Source organism: Pipistrellus kuhlii, unplaced genomic scaffold (assembly GCF_014108245.1).
Source record: "Pipistrellus kuhlii isolate mPipKuh1 unplaced genomic scaffold, mPipKuh1.p scaffold_m20_p_1, whole genome shotgun sequence".
NCBI classification, from domain to species: Eukaryota; Metazoa; Chordata; class Mammalia; order Chiroptera; family Vespertilionidae; genus Pipistrellus; species Pipistrellus kuhlii.
In genome coordinates this window covers 7,046,904-7,065,288 of record NW_023425404.1, presented here as the reverse complement: position 1 = coordinate 7,065,288, position 18,385 = coordinate 7,046,904, and the positions used below count along the sequence as shown (strand labels likewise).

Below are 18,385 nucleotides of genomic sequence, written 5' to 3'. Positions count from 1 at the left end.
GCAGAATCAACTAATATCAGACAAGAACAGATCTACAATATTGCCCAAGCTCTATAACAGGAAAACCTTGAACTTCCCTTATTTCCTCCATGCAGGACAAAGCCAGAACTGCTCCCTTGACATTCTCCACCCACACCTCACACTTGAGAATAATAAAACCACATCATATTAGCAGATCAACACCTTTAAAAATGTAATATTTTAAGAAAAAATACTGTCTAATAACTCATGTCATCTTATCAAAGGTCAGTTCCCACCCTAAACCAATTAGAGGTCAATGATATTTGGAAAAATATCCAATATATCCACTACATAGAATCACTGTATCTTTAAAAATTACGTTATCATTTATTTTGTGTAGCTAACAAAACCTCTTCCCAATTCATTAGAAGGTACTAAGTTTTGAAAAAGTAAAAGCTAGATCCAAACAACTTTGTTTGGGCAGTCAAGTTAGTAATTAAGACTCCATAGTCTGAATGAATAAAAACCTTGGTCTAAGCAAAATATTTTCTTAGCTCTACACTCTCAACCAGTGGTTTTCAACTTGTTTCATTTCATGGCACAATACACTAATTGCTAAAATTCTGCAGTTTAAGATCTGACAAAAAAAAAAGATATAAATTTGATTCATTCACACCACATAACTAGTGTTGTATTGGCTGTTGTCATTTTTTATTTGACAATCTAAGGAAAAGAGGTCAGTGTCCTTGATTAAATAGTCAAGTATTGCTTATTTTAAAAAATTCTTGTTGCACACCAGTGCAGGACGACACACCACTTGAAAATCACTGCTCTAAACCAAAAATATATAATTGTGTAACCTAAAAAATGAATTCTGTATTTAATAACCATTTAAATTTTCTAAGGCAAGCTATACAACAAGAAGGAAAAATCTAGGTAAAGAAGGCAAATAAATCTCCTTAAAATAGCCTTCCTTCTGATTTGGTAAAGTTATTTATCCACTACCAAATTACATGGATAATTATGTTGTTTTCTATCATTTTTTAAACAAATGTACAAAACATTAAGAACTCAAAAACCTTAATCTATAAATCTTTAATTTCCCTTTTTAGATTTTGGTATTGATGCTATAGTGTTTATTGCAAGATGCCTTGAATTATTTTTTAGATATAAAGTACTTTTTTTTTCTAAATACAATAGAAGTAATAGTATAGTATATAAACTTCTATTTGCATTCATCATCTTGAACCTCCTAAAGACTTCTCAACAATCCTAGTAATTCTACTGCCGATGAATCTCTCAGCAAATGATTGATGAGGTGGAACAATGGCCAATACAGACCTTCTAGGGCTGTGCTGTCTAAAACATTAGCCATGGGCCACACATGGGCAACTGAGCATATGAAATGCAGCCGACTGGAATATGCCTGTGTAGGTAAAATATATGTCAGATTTTAAAAGCTTGATATAAAAAAATGAACGTAAAATATCTCATAATTGTTCATATTAAATACATGTTGAAATAATCAAATTTAGGATATATTGGGTTATATAAAATATATTAAAATTAACTTCACATTTTCATTTACCTTTCTTAGTGCGGCTATAAGATAAATTTAAATTAAATACATAGCTCATATTTATGTCTCATTTATTTGGACAATACTACTCTATGATGTCGTATACTTTAATTCAATCAATTATGTGTAAATCTGTTATATAAATCAGGATTTAGGTAAATGAATCAAAGAGTAAATAAAAAGTAGATAAATAAGGTTCATAATATATCTCTGCTTAAATAGTTTCACAATATTGCTTAATAATTGTTTGAAGAAAATGCTAAGTTTACAAAATTAGGTAAATGGGGAAGGTAGAAGAGGATAAAGGGGAGATAAATGGTGATGGAAAATGTCTTTATTGGGGTGAATTGTACACCTATATAATTTTATTTACCAATGTTGCCCCAATCCTATCTAATAAAAGAGAAAAATGCAAATTGACCATACCTAAGCTACACCCACCAGCCAATCAGAGCAAGTATGCAAATTAACCCAACTAAGATTAGGGGGCCCATGGAGGTGGAACAAACAGGAAGTTTGGGTTGTCCCGGTGATGAAGGAAGCCAAACTTCCCGCCCTCCCTAGCCTGCCTTGGCCTCCACTCAAGGAGGGGCTAGGAGCTTGGGTTGTCTGTGGCAACCCAGGCAACCAGCGACCCCAGTCTCTGCTCAAGTCTACAAAGTTTCAATTATACAAGATAAATAAATCCCAGATACCTGCATCCAGCCAGCCCTGTCCTCCACTTGGGTCACCGGGTGACATGGCCAGTCTGAAACCACCACAGGGCCCTCACCTCATTTGCCCCATGCCCCAAGGGAACCCCCACCCTAATCTAGGACATCTTTCAGGGCAAATCAGCCGGCCCCCACGGGTGCACAGGCCTCTATCCTATCCAACCCTATCTAATAAAAGAGAATTATGCAAATTTACCATCACTACAACACACAAGATGGCTGCTCCCATGTGGTCAAAGATGGCTGCCTCCATTTGGACAGAAGATGGCTGCCACATGATGGCCAGCAGGGGACGGCATTTGGGAGGGACCAGGACTACAAGGGAGGGCAGTTTGGGATAATCTAGCCTGCAGGAGAGGGCAGTTAGAAGTGACAAGCCAGCAGAGGAGGGAAGTTGGGGCAACTGGGCCTGCAAGGAAGGGCAATTGAGGGGGGGGGGGGAAAACCAGGCCTGCAGGGGAGAGCAGTTGGGGGGGACCAGGCCTGCAGGGCAGTTGGGGGAGGGACCACATCAGCAGGGAGAGCAATTAGGGGTGATGAGACTGGCGGGGGAGGGCAGTTAGGGGCAATCGGACTGGCAGAGGTGCAGTTAGGTATCAATCAGGCTGGTAGGGGAGTGGATAGGGGGTGATCAGGCTGGCAGGCAGAAGCAGTTAGGGGCAATCAGAAAGGCAGGCAGGAAACCAGTTGGGAGCCAGCAGTCCTGGATTGTGAGAAGGGTCTCAGATTGAAGAGGTTGTAGGCTGGGTTGAGGGACACATACCCACATGCATGATTTCATGCACCAGGCCTCTAGTAAATTCAATAAAAAGCAAATAAATAGGTAAATGCTAAACTAAGCATTATATTCCATCTGATAAATAAACATGTATAAGATGCTTATGGGTCACACTGTGCTAAGTCATGAAACATCAATACATATATTTAAGACAAGGTCCATGCTCTCATGAGGTTCATAGTTTTATGGAATATAAAAAAGAAGTATATACAATAAAATCATCATATTTAGGATACATTGGGTTACATAGAATATATTATTACAATTAACTCACATTTTTGTTTATATTGCTATGAGAAAAGCATCAGATAGTAATCTAAACAATATGTGCGTGAGCATTTTTATTGTTTCAAATAATGGATAGTGTGTATTGGTATTTAGGGTTTACAGATCAATATGTGGGAGCATCCTAAACCACACAGAATAGCCCAGTTCAAAATATTCAGCGTGCTCCTACTGAGAAACATCTATTGTCATGTCACACTATGATCAGCATCACCACTGCTCAACAAACTCAGGCATAGTAATTATTCTCTGATGCTGATTCCTGGACATGGGTGATCCCAGAGCCAAATACTCAGAGGCCCCAATCTAAGAGTGCAATTAACATAAGCTGGTACACAAAACTATCTCTGTTCTTTGGTGTATGAATGCAATACACATATAAACATAACACATTCACTTATATATATGGTGTGTGCATCAATAATAACATCTTGCCATTCTCAGTCTAAGAGAAATAACTTATTTGAAGCATTTAAACTCAAATAAGCATATGTAATGTCCATATATAACAACTTCTTTAAAAATCATTTCACATTTACAAAGACTTTTGTTACTGAGCAGAAATACCAATCTTAGTATTCTTATCTGACTCTTCATTGAGAAGCAGAGAGGAAGAGAGAAAAAAATTAACCTTCTGTCATTAGTTATACAATTGTACACCATTCTATAACAAAGGAAACTGCCATTCTAGAATGGTATGGTGAGAAAAAGATAGTCATTACTCTACAAAATGCCAGAATCTTAAAGCAAACAATGAGTCAAACTACCATAAATAGATATGAAGGAATTTATTATTTGATAATGATGATTTGTATGTATGAATGAAATGCATAAAAAATTCACATCATACTTTAATATCAAACCTCCTCATCTCTCCCACCCAAGTCAAAGGAAGATTCTTTGAAGAACTTACATTCTAGAATCTTATTCAGGCTTGAGGAAACAGGACTGTTTTAATCCATGCTTACATCTAGGATAGCAAAACTACTTGCCTCAAAAATAAGGGTGTTCACAGAATGCCTTACTATAACTCAATTATCTCTACTAGTGAAAAACTTTGAATGCATAAACTATGGAGGAAAATCTAGCATAAAGGAGGAATAGTGTCCAAAAACTGATACCCATTTTGCATTAAAATATTCAGGGCTAATTGTGATTTTAGCACTGGTTTTTATCCTTGCTTTGTTCTTTGGCCAAACTTAAACACTTCTTGTCTCCTTCAATGAAAAGTGGCACTATTATGTTCCTGGAAGCCTGAGCAGGATTCCTCAAAGCTTAATTTTAAGGTCTTAATTGGCTGAGGCAATGGGAGACCATACAAAGCCCACTTCACAGAGAAGGGCAAGATTGCCAGGTCACTTGAGAACAGATGAAGAGCTAACTGGAAGCTATTGCTGAAATCTTACAGTGTTCTGGGAAGTTTTACCAAATAGTAACTTCCACAGAATGGAACACAATCATCCATCATAACACATAAGCCAGAGGAGTTGAAGTTAGCTTGTAGAAAAAGAATAGTAAACTAGAAACAATCATCTTTTCTTAACAATTGCATTTTATAACAAACCAGAAAAGCTTTATAGAGGTTGGACACTGTGATTGGTTCCATAATATATCATTGATATCAGATATTTGGCTATACCTTCTCACAACCTCTAAGACCAAGAACCATATGTTTACAATTCAAGGGGGTTACTACCTAATAACGCATTTGTTCATTGGGCACTACTGGACCTGTCATCTACTTTTACCTTGCAAAGATAAGTTAGTCATTCATTTATTTATCCATTCACCCAGCCAACACTTGTTGTATGTTATGTAATAAGAAATACTTAAGACATTGAATAAAATTATCTTCATCCTGAAGCAGTTCATTATTTAACTAATAATAATTAATAATTCATCAACATACATTATAAAAACATCCTATTTGGAATAGTTTTTAAGTAAAGTAATCCCTTTATCATCAACTTTAATCACTGATGACAGGTTCCCAAAGCAAATAAAACCAGAGAAAATATTTTTTACTTGTGAAATTCAAGACTACATGGAAAAAGAAAAGTTAAAAGTCCGGAATTAATCTATAAAAAACTTTTAAATTACTTTATGTTCATACTAACATTAAAGGCACATAATAAAAAATAGCACAAAATACTTTACACTTTTGGGGTTGATAATAGTGAGAATGCACTAATGATTTCTATATAGTATCAGACATAAATTTCAGTCCTGCATCTGAAATTTCAATAAAGATGCTTACAAATTGTTTTACTTAGATGTTACAAAAAAATATGAGAGGCTTAATTTTTTTAGGATAGTACGCCATATAATTACTAATACTTTCTTATTCTTTACTCCAGACTATCTCCCTAGTTGTTTGCTCCTTAGTCCATTCATCCATTAGTTTATTCAACAACTATTTATTGAATACCTACTATATGTTTCTGTGAAGAATAAGAAAAACCAAGATGCCTGTTGTCATTAAGTTCTACCTCCACCTGCCCTTACTACAAACGGAAGCTGTTTTGTTTATTTGCCTGATTTTATTCTCTATTAAGCACTGTAATTCCATTCTTCTATTCAGGTAAACTGCCTCATTCTTATTTGCATATTCCATTTACTGCAGAAAACTTACTCTTCTTTCATTTAATCTATTCCAGAATACAAGTTTCCTCTTTTGCAAATTATTCCCAATAGGAATTACCAACAATTAATAAAAATAGAATATATATGCAAGAAAAGTTTTATAATTCCAAGAATTATTATATGCTGGAATTGATACAAGAGAAAGCACACACTGATCAGAATATACTGTAATTCACAATCAAAGACTAAGAGGAAAATCTCCTGTTTCAAAAAAAAAAAAAAATACAGCATTCAAAAAACAAAATTAAAAATCTTATATGGTATTATCCCAATTAATTAACTTACATGGAATAAAGGCATTGGTATTTTTCAGCTACATTTGCAGCCCTTTAGAAATTACAAATAAGGTAAGTAAGATCTAAAATATAATTACTGCCTCCCTCCACCTTCACTAGTAAGACTAACCACTCACTTACTCTATTCCTTCAGAATGGATAAGAAAAGAGAAGAAATAGTGTAAGGAAACACATAAGAATAAATAAGAACCCTGGAAGACCCTTTCTGTAGACACCTCTCCCTTTATCCTCCCCAATCTCTAAATCCCTCCAACCTGCTTCCTCCATTCCCTTCAGTTTAGAAACCCACAGACATCTCCCATGACAGCTCTGATGTTTTTGATTTAATCAACACAACAGGTTCTACTGACATTTGACTAGTAGGGAAATTTTCTGGTAACACAAATCTCAAAGAAAATGGCTTTTTTTTTTTTTTTTAGTGCTACCATAATCTACAATTTCTATTCTCTCAGTGCATTTAGAGCATTTGATAGTCATAGAAAACAAAAATACATAAATACATAAATAAATAAATAAATAAATAAATAAATAAACAAACAAACAAACAAATAAATATCCCTTCAGTAGCTGTTTCTTTGGGAGTACTAAACCAACATAAAAAATTTTTTAAAGAACCTACATGAAAGAAAAAGAACTCTAGAACCAACCTGAGCCACTCCATCAACACTTTCTTCTGTGCAATATACTCACAACTATTTAATCTTTGTCATAGCTTTATATGTAAACTTTTTTATAAAACCTTATCTGAATTAGATTTCCTAATTCTTTTGCAAAAAGTAAAAGAATGTCTCTTTCACATCTGGAACCCAATAGAACAACACAAACTCCAAAGAAGCTAATAGGCAATCACTGATGATAGCTCAATTTTAGCTTTCTTACAGCTTGCCTGAGCAAGACCAGTACTTTCATTGGCACAGATTGAACTGAAGGAGGAAAGAAGTAAACCAGGCAGCCAAATGTGCATTATCCAGCCATGGATCTCATTTAATGTTTCTACCCAGCTGATAATAAGAAGGAATGGATATTTCAAACAGAGGGGGTGAAAAAAAAAAAAAAAAAAAAAAAAAAAAAAAAAAAAAGGTGAGCATCCTTAATGACTATAGACTTATTTCTTACAAAATGAACTTTAGAGTTGAGATGCTGAAAGGTGAATAAAATACTTGAGAACTAGAAATTTAAAGGAGTGACACATTTTAAGGTACTCCTAGAGAGAGAGTGAACTGAAGAAAGACTGCAACAAAAATTGCAAATGAAAAGTAGAATACAGCTGTAGAAAAGTAATAGGATTCTCTGTCACCTGGACATGGTTCAGAGGTGTGGAGATGGAATGGCCAATACAGTACCACTGTGAAAGGGTTCAGATTGGTTTACATGGAGATAAGTATCCAAGGCCAAACACTCATTTCTTATCTAATAGGACCTTACAGCACGACCTGAGGAACATTAGTTTAAGATGCAATAAAGATTCATTTATAGTAAAGTTTTAAACATCAATCAATAAAAAAGATTTTCAAGCAGAAGCCTCAGGAGGAAGTACAGCTCTCCTTCCAAACTCATTCCAGATGTCAGAGGCAGCTGCACAACATCAGAGAGCAAATCCTAAGAAGACCCTGTGCCAGAAAGGGCATTTGAAGAGTTTGCTTCGCACATTCCAAAAGAAAAAGAGAGTACATACTTATGGGAACTATATAAAAAGTACTGAATTCAAACCCCAAAAGATGAAAAATATTCCAAATTCTTATTATCTCTTATTCTTAATGTATTTAAATCAAAGCATTTTTATTCTCTCTTAATAATTAATTAGATTATTTATCTGCTTAAATAAAGAAAAGGACCAGAAAAGTGAGTTAAGTAGATTTAGGTAGAAAATTAATATGAGCATCATATGAAGATATGAACACTACAGAGCAGTATAAGTGTATTAGGCTAGAGTTGCATTCATTTTGATTTCCAACTGGAATGTAACCACATATTAACTAGTTATATTTTCTTTCCTTTAACAGTTAATGTTTTCAGAATGACTTTTACATGAAGAATGTTTGCTTGAAAACAAGGTATTTCACTGAAATTGCATTTGCCTCTCCTACTCTTCCCTTAATGAATACCATTGTGATAAACATATTTAGAGAAATATTGTGAGAATTAGTGTGTTTAAAGAATATCTCTGAAGTCATATCACATACACAGCAGTCATTTTCTCTTCCCTGTACTATCCTAGATAACATTTCAACCTCACCACACAAAGATACAAATATTAAAGAGAATCCATCAGAGGTGTCACTAACATGGAGGAAAAAGGTGTATTACTTAGAAACATATCTCTTTGGGTGTTCACATTTCATAGCCACAGCTACAAAAAAATACCTGGAATCCAAGACCAGTTCCTTATTTAAGTGAGTTCATAATTTCAGTTAAAGACACTAACTTTTATATTTGGTCATAATCATTAGCATTTCACTGCAACTAAATCATACAGTGGAGTCTCCCTTCAGAGTACCTTGGAAGAAAGGACTCCTATCTGCCACAGGCATTTTAGTTTCTGGTAACCTCATAGCTTCAAAGTAATGCTGACATCTTAGCTAAATCTTACATCTTTCACAAGAGGAATGTGCTTTTTTGTTATGATATGCTGAGTCATTCAATAGCTGGAGCAGAAGAAGGCAAAGAGATGTTAACCTGAGGGCAACTGTTACAGTATTGCCAGATACACACACTCACACACACACACACACACACACACACACACACACAAAAAAAAAAAAAAAAAAAAAACAATGCCACCCAATGTCTAGCCAACTTCTAGGGAAAATTCCTACAGTTTATAAGTCCCTTCCTAGTCTCTATCCTAGGAAGGTATCGTTTGTTATGCCACCCAAAAACTGAGGAAGTGGAACAAGATTCAAAGAAAGCAAGGGAAAAAAAGAGAAATCAGCTGAATGGAGTTTCTCAAAACTCTGGGAACAGTGAAAACAAAGGAAAGGCCTTGAAAGAGATCACCATTAGTAGAGACAAGTCAGCTACATGAGAACCTTCTGAAATGAAGAATGTGTTTTAGAGTCAATGCTTTGAACCACACACAACTTAAAAGCACCAAAAAGAAACTTTCCCATATCTCTATTATTAGTAAAGGTACTCATCCTCAGAACCCTCTGTAAGGCCAGAAAAATCATATCTATATTATATATATATATATATATATATATATATATATATATATATATATATATATCATATATCAGCTTTTTCACTAAGCTGGCTCTATGCCTTGGATATCCATATATGAATGTATTATCCTTTTGAAGCACCGTGCGCAAAAAAAAAAAAAAAAAATCTCATGAAAAATGTTCTAAAATGTGAATTAAAACTCAAAATGTTTCTACTGAAACAGATCTCTCAATTTTACATAGCAAATCATGGAGCTATTTCCCATTCCAACCTTTCTCCAAAGGGTATGAATCATCTATAAAGCAAATATCAATTAAACCAAATCACAGATGTTAAGGAGCTAATAGTCAAAATAAAGAACCACCATTCAAAATATGATGTGAAACTGCCAAAAATAGTAGTGTATTCAAAGTGCTAAAAAGGTAATAGGAGAATAAATGCCTAATTCTAGCTTTGTCCTTTCTGAAATTCACTTCTCCACCTTTACTTTTGATCTCATCCACTGTCATATCTTCTGAGATCCTGCTACTCCAGCTAACTTTTCTTTCACCTGTTCAAACTCTGGCATTCCTTGATCTTTCTGTTCAACATTTATAGTCATACTTAAGCTTGTCTACAATCCATAGCAACTAAACTATAATACTCTAAAAGTTACATTCATTCTATTAAAAACTGAAACTAAGACATACACATATTTTTCTTATTGTTTTCTTACATTTTTTATATTCATGTATTTTTAGATAGTTTTTACATGTTATGCTATGGAGCTAACTCTAATAAGAGTACACAATGGAGCTAGAATTACTACTAACAATGTCAGAGTGTCCCTGAATAAATTGCAAAGCTCTTAGAGAATATCATTGTGAAGTGAATAGAAATATAATCGGTTTAAATACTTCTACTATAAAATGTAACACATAACTTCAATATTATAAAGACAAATATTGTTATAATCCCAAAGTGTAATAAACAAATTATAGCCGAAACCGGTTTGGCTCAGTAAGGTCCTGGGTTCGATTCCGGTCAAAGGCATGTACCATGGTTGCAGGCATATTGCCGGTAGTGGGTGTGCAGGAGGCAGCTGATCAATGACTCTCTCTCATAGATGTTCCTAACTCTTTATCCCTCTCTCTTCTTCTCTGTAAAAAATCAATAAAAATATATTTTTTTAAAAATTATAAATCACTCCAATTAAATTTCTGCCAAATATTTACATATTTTTCTTGTGGTCCTACAGAGTTCATTGTGATTTCTTTTTTCACTAAAATATAATGGCTCCCCTATTAATTGTGCAGCAGTCATCCATTTACTATTCATTTACTCATTCACAAATATCTGACATATCAACTACATGCCAGGTTCATTGATAAGGCATTGAACAAACTGAAAATGCTGCTGTCTTCTAAAACCACAATTAAAGAGATTTATAAAAGTGTAAAACAATGCCACTTTTCAAAATTTTTGTCTTGGGAAATAATTAAATTTCATTAATTTTTATGTTCCATAGAATGAATTTATAATTATTACCTTAAAAGCTATCTTTTAATTCTTAGTTTTAATTTTAGTATGGCACAATAAAATTTTTGAGAACTCAAAAGAGTTCCTTTATGAATATAAAAAGACCTGATACGAAAAAAGTTGAGAATCACTACAGTAGAGTAATAAAAAAATTTAAATATAGGGAATAACCATGATCACTAAAATGAAAAACAAAAAAAAAAATTATTTTGAAGAAGATAACTATATGTCATATGCTTAGTTTTCCTTAATGGGACACTTTATTAAGTTTTTTTTTTTTAATGGATCTTAAATTCATGAAGTTCACTAGTAAAAGAAAAGGCCTATGGCCAGCACAACATAGGATACACTTAGGATCCCCATATATAAATGCTGTTTTTCTTCTTCCTGTCATGATCCCTCTCTAGTATAACTAAAGAGAAAAGTAGTTTCCCAAGTCCTTGTCTAACTCTTAGAATTAAGTACTGCCTACATATTAAACATATTACACTCTGCCACTGCTCTCCCAAACTCTCTTTCTCTTATTCAATTGTTTTCACCATTGTGCTTGTAGCCTTCTATTATATAATTTACCTATTTACATTTATTTTCTGTCACCCGCTCAATATAAGGTAGACAATAATAGGATATTTTCTAATTTATTCACTAATGTATCCTCAGCACCCATAATAGTGCCCAAGACAAAATATGAATAAAATAAGTATTTGTTGAATGAATTAATAGGTATTTTACTAAAGTCAAGTATAAATTTTGGTATCTGACCAGGGAAGAACAAACATGTCTTACCAAATTAACACTTTCCAGTGACACGAGCTGTGTAAACAAGAGGAATATAGTAGGTAATGAAAACACTCTCAGGGCGGGAACAATTTTCCCTTCTGCACCCATAAATGATGACAGGAGAGAAAAAAGAAAAGAATCTATAATAATAAAACATAATATGCTAATTAAACTGGACATCCTTCCGGACGACCTTCTGGACGAAGCCAAGGCTGTGAGGGAAGCCCAGGTCCCGGGTGCCTGCCAGAGGACAGAGGGAAGACTGGGTCCCAGGTGCCGGCAGCCAAAGGGAACCCAGAGTCCGGGTGCCAGAGGGAAGCTGGTGCCAGCATTGGGCCTCTAGTACATCAATAATCTAAGCTGGAGATGAGAGAAATAGGTTTTCTCCCTCTGCTGGATTCCCAGAAGACAAACAAAGAACAGTGAGAGTAAGAGCAGCTAACACACCTCTCTTCTCTTGGTGTATTTCTTCCAGAAGCAGCTCCTGCCTTTCTATCTGTTCCAGGAGACACTGGAGCTCGGATTCCTTGTTCTCAGTCATATTCCTGAGCTGCTGTTTGCACAGCATTAGCTCGTGCCGCAGACTTTTCTCCCTGTTTTCTCTCTCCTTCAGTTCCTCACAGAGCCATTGAAGTTTAGTCTAAAAAAATGACATTTACAACTAATTAAAAAAATAAAGCAAGGTACAAATCTAGAACACAGTAGTATTTCAAAATAGTAGGGAAAATATCATAACATGAGCAAATACAGACAATAACTAACAAACTTAAGCAGAATGAAAAATACACTATGGTTCGCATCAGTTAAAAGTTGGTGTGAAATTAAGCCACTTTCTTAGATTTTTATGGAAATTTTGTGTAGTCTATCATCTTTGCAAAGGCAATACTACAGAAAAATATGGCCTACTAAACTCCTAATCTTAACACAATTAACCTCCTAATTAGGTATTTGAAGCATTTTAGTAAAGTATTTAAAAATCAAAATCACTCTGGAATAAAACTAGATACTTGATAAAAGAGGGTTTTATTTCAGAGATTCAAAATTTTTTTCCTATTTTTGCTTCCTAAAAATACACAACCCCCATGGTCTAACTAATCAGATAGAGAGATGCTCCATAGGCTATGGAGATAAAGTCAGCCTTCCTCCACCTTGAAAAGCTGAGAAAATGTAATCAGAGAAACTCTCTTTTTCATAGATGCTAATCTCACTATCTTTAATATTTAACCTGTTCTTCATATTTCCCTTTCCTATTCACTACATCACAATCTTTGGCCTATGTTAACTATTACTAACAATAATAATGGAGAAACAGCAAATCTGTTTTGTCAGACCAATAATCCTATTGGTTATGGTAAAAACAAAATAATAAACTTCCAAAAAACCTTCTGAAACAAAGCAGTAATCAGGCATGATATGTTTTATTATGAACTAAACTAGAGGTCCAGTGCATAAAATTCATACAAGGGGGAGGGGGCTCCCTCAGCCCAGCCTGCAACGACACCAGTGTTTTGGCCCTGGCCAGCCTCTGGCCAGGGGCCCACCCATTCACCCTTCTGTGGGCCAGGGCTCACAGGATGCTGGGTCCTGTCACCAGGGTGACGCCGCCAGAGTCTAGCATCCTGGCCGCTATGGGCTATGGGCACCGCCATCTATGTGATGGAGTGATGGTAAATTTGCATATTACCCTTTTATTAGATAGGATTGCGTCCCCTCAAAATTCACATGTTGAAGTTCTAAACTTCCATGTGACTGTATTTGGCAATAGGACTCTTAGTGTAGTAATTAAGATTAAGTGAGGTCATAAGGGTGGGACCCTCAAGCGACACAAAGGCTTATAGCAAGTTTGCACTCTCTCACCACTCTTTCTGATCTCCAGCCAACTTCCCAAACCATCCCATCCCACCCCACCCATGTTTGCATGAAAGGTGGAATTCTACAAGCCAGAAAGAGGGCTTAACAAAACCAATCCTGACCCCTTAATCTTGGGCTTCTAACCTTTATTACTATGAGAAAATAAATGTCTTTGTTTAAGCCACCAACCAGTCTATGGTATTTTGTTATGGTAGCCCGAGCAGACTAATACAATATGACTATGGCTTTAATTTATTCATATGAAGCCTTTATTCCACTGCCAGACAAATTTTTAAAAATAGACTGTAGCTAGATGCTTTCTGTGAACTGAATATGTATGCAGAATATATTCTTAATTCTACAAAACAAAATACTTAAGTTATGGAAATTTAATCAACCAATAATCAATTATGAGAATCAGTATCTGTTAGAAAAACACCCACCGTCTTTATTAAGTGTCTTGAAGAAACAGCTTGAAACACACTATAGGAATAACTTTAACAATACCAAATAATAATTAGCTGACAAGGCTATTAATCACAGTGCAAACACCATTCTATTAGCCACTCGCAAGAGCATTTTATAGATTACATAATAGCCTCATTTATTTAACTACATCAACAAGTATTATTAAATAAACCAAAAGAGATGGAATTTATCAGTATGGAAATAGTTGCCTTATTTATAGTTGACAACTTGCAATAATGTGGGAATATTTATAATTATCCAGTAAAACAATCAAAATAGTATTTTTAATCTATAAGAATATCCTTACTGATATTTAGTATAATAATATACTAAAATCATAAAGAAAGGAGTCAAAGCTAAAAGCCAAGGGAAAAAATTTTTTGAATAAAAAGAGTACTGCTAATAAAGTTAGCAATATTGGAATCATAATTATGATTGGCTATAATAGATTCAAAATCCATCTAGCATCAGCCTCCACAGCAGCTTCTGTGAACCTCTTACGTGTGTGTGGAGGAGCATGGGAGACTTAGTTGGCAAGTGTGTAAGGAGAAAATTCCAAAAGGATTTTCTAGGGGAGTTGGCTGAAGGTGACAGCCCCTAATTGTTCCTTGACCTTTCCAAACAAGTCTGTGTACGCACTGGCCCTCCCTCGGGTGTTTACAGGAATCTTTATGCTTAAGGGTACTGCTGACGCCTGTATCCTCCCGAAAATGCTTACCTTTCTGATGGTTCTAAAAGTCAGTTTTAGCTCAAACTGTTGTTACCAAAAAGCCTGAAGAGGAAGGGAAATGAGACTATCTAGTCTCTCTAGCCAGGCAGTCTCCTAGCCTCTCTTTCACAGAACATGTGTGTCAGAGTAACCATTCATCTGTTGCTCAGGATCTGCTGGTCAGCCCCGATACATGTGATATTAAAATTATTTTCAAAAGTGTCAGCTTCTCTAGACAAAACATGTTCCTCAAGAGGATCATGTCTTAATTCATTTTTATGTCTAGAGCACACAGCATAGCACCTAGGACACAGTAGTTTCTCAGTAAATTCTCTGCTAAACTGAATAAAATTTGGTCTCTACATCTGCTATCAAGATTTCTGACAGCTGAAACCGGTTTGGCTCAGTGGATAGAGAGTCGGTCTGCGGACTGAAGGGTCCCAGGTTCGATTCCAGTCAAGAGCATGTACATGGGTTTCGGGCACATTCCCAACAGGGGATGTGCAGGAGGCAGCTGGTCGATGTTTCTCTCTCGTCGATGTTTCTAGCTCTCTATCCTCTCCCTTCCTCTCTGTAAAAAATCAATTAAAAAACATTTTTTTTAAGATTTATGACAAAACAAATACCTAATCCCTGTGAATTCCTTGCCTGGCATTCCTTAACCACCACATCGATCCTCTTCCACCCACAACGCCGTATTCTGACCACTCATTGGTTATTTTATCTGTGAGCCTGGGTCCAACTCGAAGTTGGACTTCATGTGTGTGCTATGCCAACAAAGCAATAGTGACACAACCCCCACTCAGTCCTCTAGTTCTTTTAGGATTAACACTAAAAGAATAAACTCATGTGGCAGATTTATGAAAACAATTACCAAAGGCCCTCAGAGGTCCTTCTAATACTGCAAGATGTCAGCATGGACTAGCTGAACAGCAATTCCACTTTCCATACAGTTTTTGTCCTTTGATTTCAGATCTTATCTCCAATACTTATAGAGCTATTCACTCATAGTTCATGGGAATTACAGTATTGTGGCCCATCAATAACCCAAGCCATCTCTCCACAAATAGGTTCAATTCCTCCCCAGTCCGCTGGTCAGTGTGGGGAGCTTATCAGGACCCTTTTACGCAGTAAAGGAACAGTTGTCTCATGCAGTGTTAAAACCTGTCCGATCAGAAGTTCAGTCCCATTAAATGATAAGGGAAAACTGCTCACTAGCTCCCAAATTAAAGAGCCGTGATCAAGAGTCATCTCTGGCTCTCATAATTTAGCTGAACAACAGCAGTAAAAGTGTTCTGTTCAGAAATGATAAAGATTTTAACTTGAAAGAAAATTCCAAGTACATTGCTCTTGTCAAAACTGTGGAGTTGGGAAAAAGAAAAAAGATAAATGCTTTATTAATGCACAACAGAAGTTTCTAGTCAAAAAATTCTAGGACAGCAAAATATGTACAGTCTAGATTTCCTGTGCAGGTGGCATAAATGCAGACTTGCATTTGGTTCTATCAAAAATGGTTAGAACAATTAGGATCACAGTTCTTAAAGCAGGATAGAAATTTTAAAAGGTTGGATAAATTTCTATTTTTAATCATAATATTGTTAGTTTCTTATTAAGAATTTTTAAAACAATTTTATGTGTCTTTTTTATGTTTTATTGATTTCACAGAAGAAGGGAGAAGGAAAAAGAGATAGAAACATCAATAATAATGAGAGAGAATCATTAACCAGCTGCCTCCTGCACACTCTACAATGTGGATTGAGCCTACAACTCTAACATGTGCAGCTTGACTGGAATTGTCCCTTCAGTCCAAGGTTCAGTGTTTTATCCACTGAGCCAAACCAGCTGGAGCTTAAGAATTTTTTTGAGGGAGCTTCTCTAATGCCTATCTGGCCTTCAAAGGTAAACCTTGTCTGTTCACCACCTCCTACCTGTACCTTACCCACCCATCTTGAACATTATTCTATGTTTATTCAAATATTTGCATTTTATATCAATAATTTTTTTGTTAATACAAATTTTTTGTATGACCAAGTTTAAATATAACACAATTGTAGAAGCCCTCTGAAACATGCTGGCAGCTTCACAGCCTCCCATCCTCCCAGCACAAACATGAGAGTGAGTTCTTCCTTCTCTTGTGTTCTTCTGTCAATGTTGTCATTTTCTACAATATAACACATCTTAAGGAGACTTCAAATTTGTTTACATCACCATTCCCCCCCGATTAACTTCCATGGCTTACTAACACTTATATCCCCAGTGTCTGCCTATATACAAAAATGTACACAATCAATAACTCTTGGCTGAAAGAAGACTTTAGATTAGTGGTTCTCAGCTTCTCTAATGCCATGACCCTTTAATACTGTTCCTCATGTAGTGACAAGCCCCAACCACAAAATTATTTTCGTTGCTGCTTCATAACTGTAATTTTGCTACTGTTATGAATCGTAATGTAAATATCTGAGTTTTCTGATGGTCTTAAGCTCTACAGCCGCGGCTCTCAACCCACATGTTGAGAACTGTTAGCAGGGTCGCCTAAGACCATCGGAAAACACAGATATTTACATTATGATTCATAACAGTAGCAAAATTACAGTTATGAAGTAGCAACGAAAATAATTTTATGGTTGGGGGTCACCACAACATGAGGAACTGTATTAAAGGGTCACGGCATTAGAAAGGTTGAGAACCAATGCTATGGATGGCAATACACATAATAGTAAGAACACTGAGTGCACATGCCATGTGATCCATTTTCCCATTCTGAAAAAGTCACACTCTTCTCTGAAACTTCATTTGTCTCATATTTTTAAAAAAGGCCACTGTACAAACTCAAAGGTTCTTCTTTTGTAGTAATACCCTAAGTTGGACCACAATTGGTCAGGTTTACAGTATAGTTGGTTTTCTTATAGAATTTATTTATATATTTTTTAATTATTTTATTGATTTTGTACAGAGAGGAAGGGAGAGAGATAGAGAGTTAGAAACATCGATGAGGGAGAGTCATCGATCAGCTGCCCCTTGCACACCCCCTACTGGGGATATGCCCGCAACCAAGGTACATGCCCTTAACCAGAATCGAACCCGGGACCCTTCAGTCCCCAAGCCGACGCTCTATCCATTGAGCCAAACCAGTCTCGGCATGTTTTCTTATAGAATTTAAATAGGATGGAAGATTTTGCACTTTATGTTAAAGCTGAAATAAAACTAGTCTAAAAATAAATGCAAGTTCTTAAGTATTCATACTCAAACAAATCTACATCATATGTGGTCATAATTTTCTATATATTTCAATTTCTATATACCTAAATTTCAATAATTTATTTTTTTAAATATATTTTATTGATTTTGTACAGAGAGGAAGTGAGAGAGATAGTTAGAAACATCAATGAGAGGGAGTCATCGATAAGTTGCCTCTTGCACACCCCCTACTGGGGATATGCCCGCAACTAAGGTACATGCCCTTGACCGGAATCGAACCCAGGTCCCTTCAGTCCCCAAGCCGACGCTCTATCCATTGAGCCAAACCGGTCTCGGCATAAATTTCAACAATTTAAATTTCCAAGCTTATCTATGAAGATAATTGATAATTACCCAAAGTATAGAATATTAGCAAATTCTCCAATTTTATTTATTTTTGCT

At 35.6% G+C, this 18,385-nt stretch overlaps 1 protein-coding gene across 15 annotated transcripts in view; it reads right to left on the bottom strand.

Moving 5' to 3' along the window:
• The window catches only part of CEP128 (centrosomal protein 128), a 319,695-nt gene that overhangs the window by 161,183 nt on the left and 140,127 nt on the right, over positions 1–18,385 (bottom strand). For all 15 annotated transcript variants that reach the window (XM_036429922.2, XM_045575777.1, XM_045575837.1 and 12 more), the window contains one exon: positions 12,166–12,358. In XM_036429922.2, the coding sequence (XP_036285815.1) occupies positions 12,166–12,358 (193 nt within the window). The remainder of the gene's footprint in view (positions 1–12,165; positions 12,359–18,385) is intronic.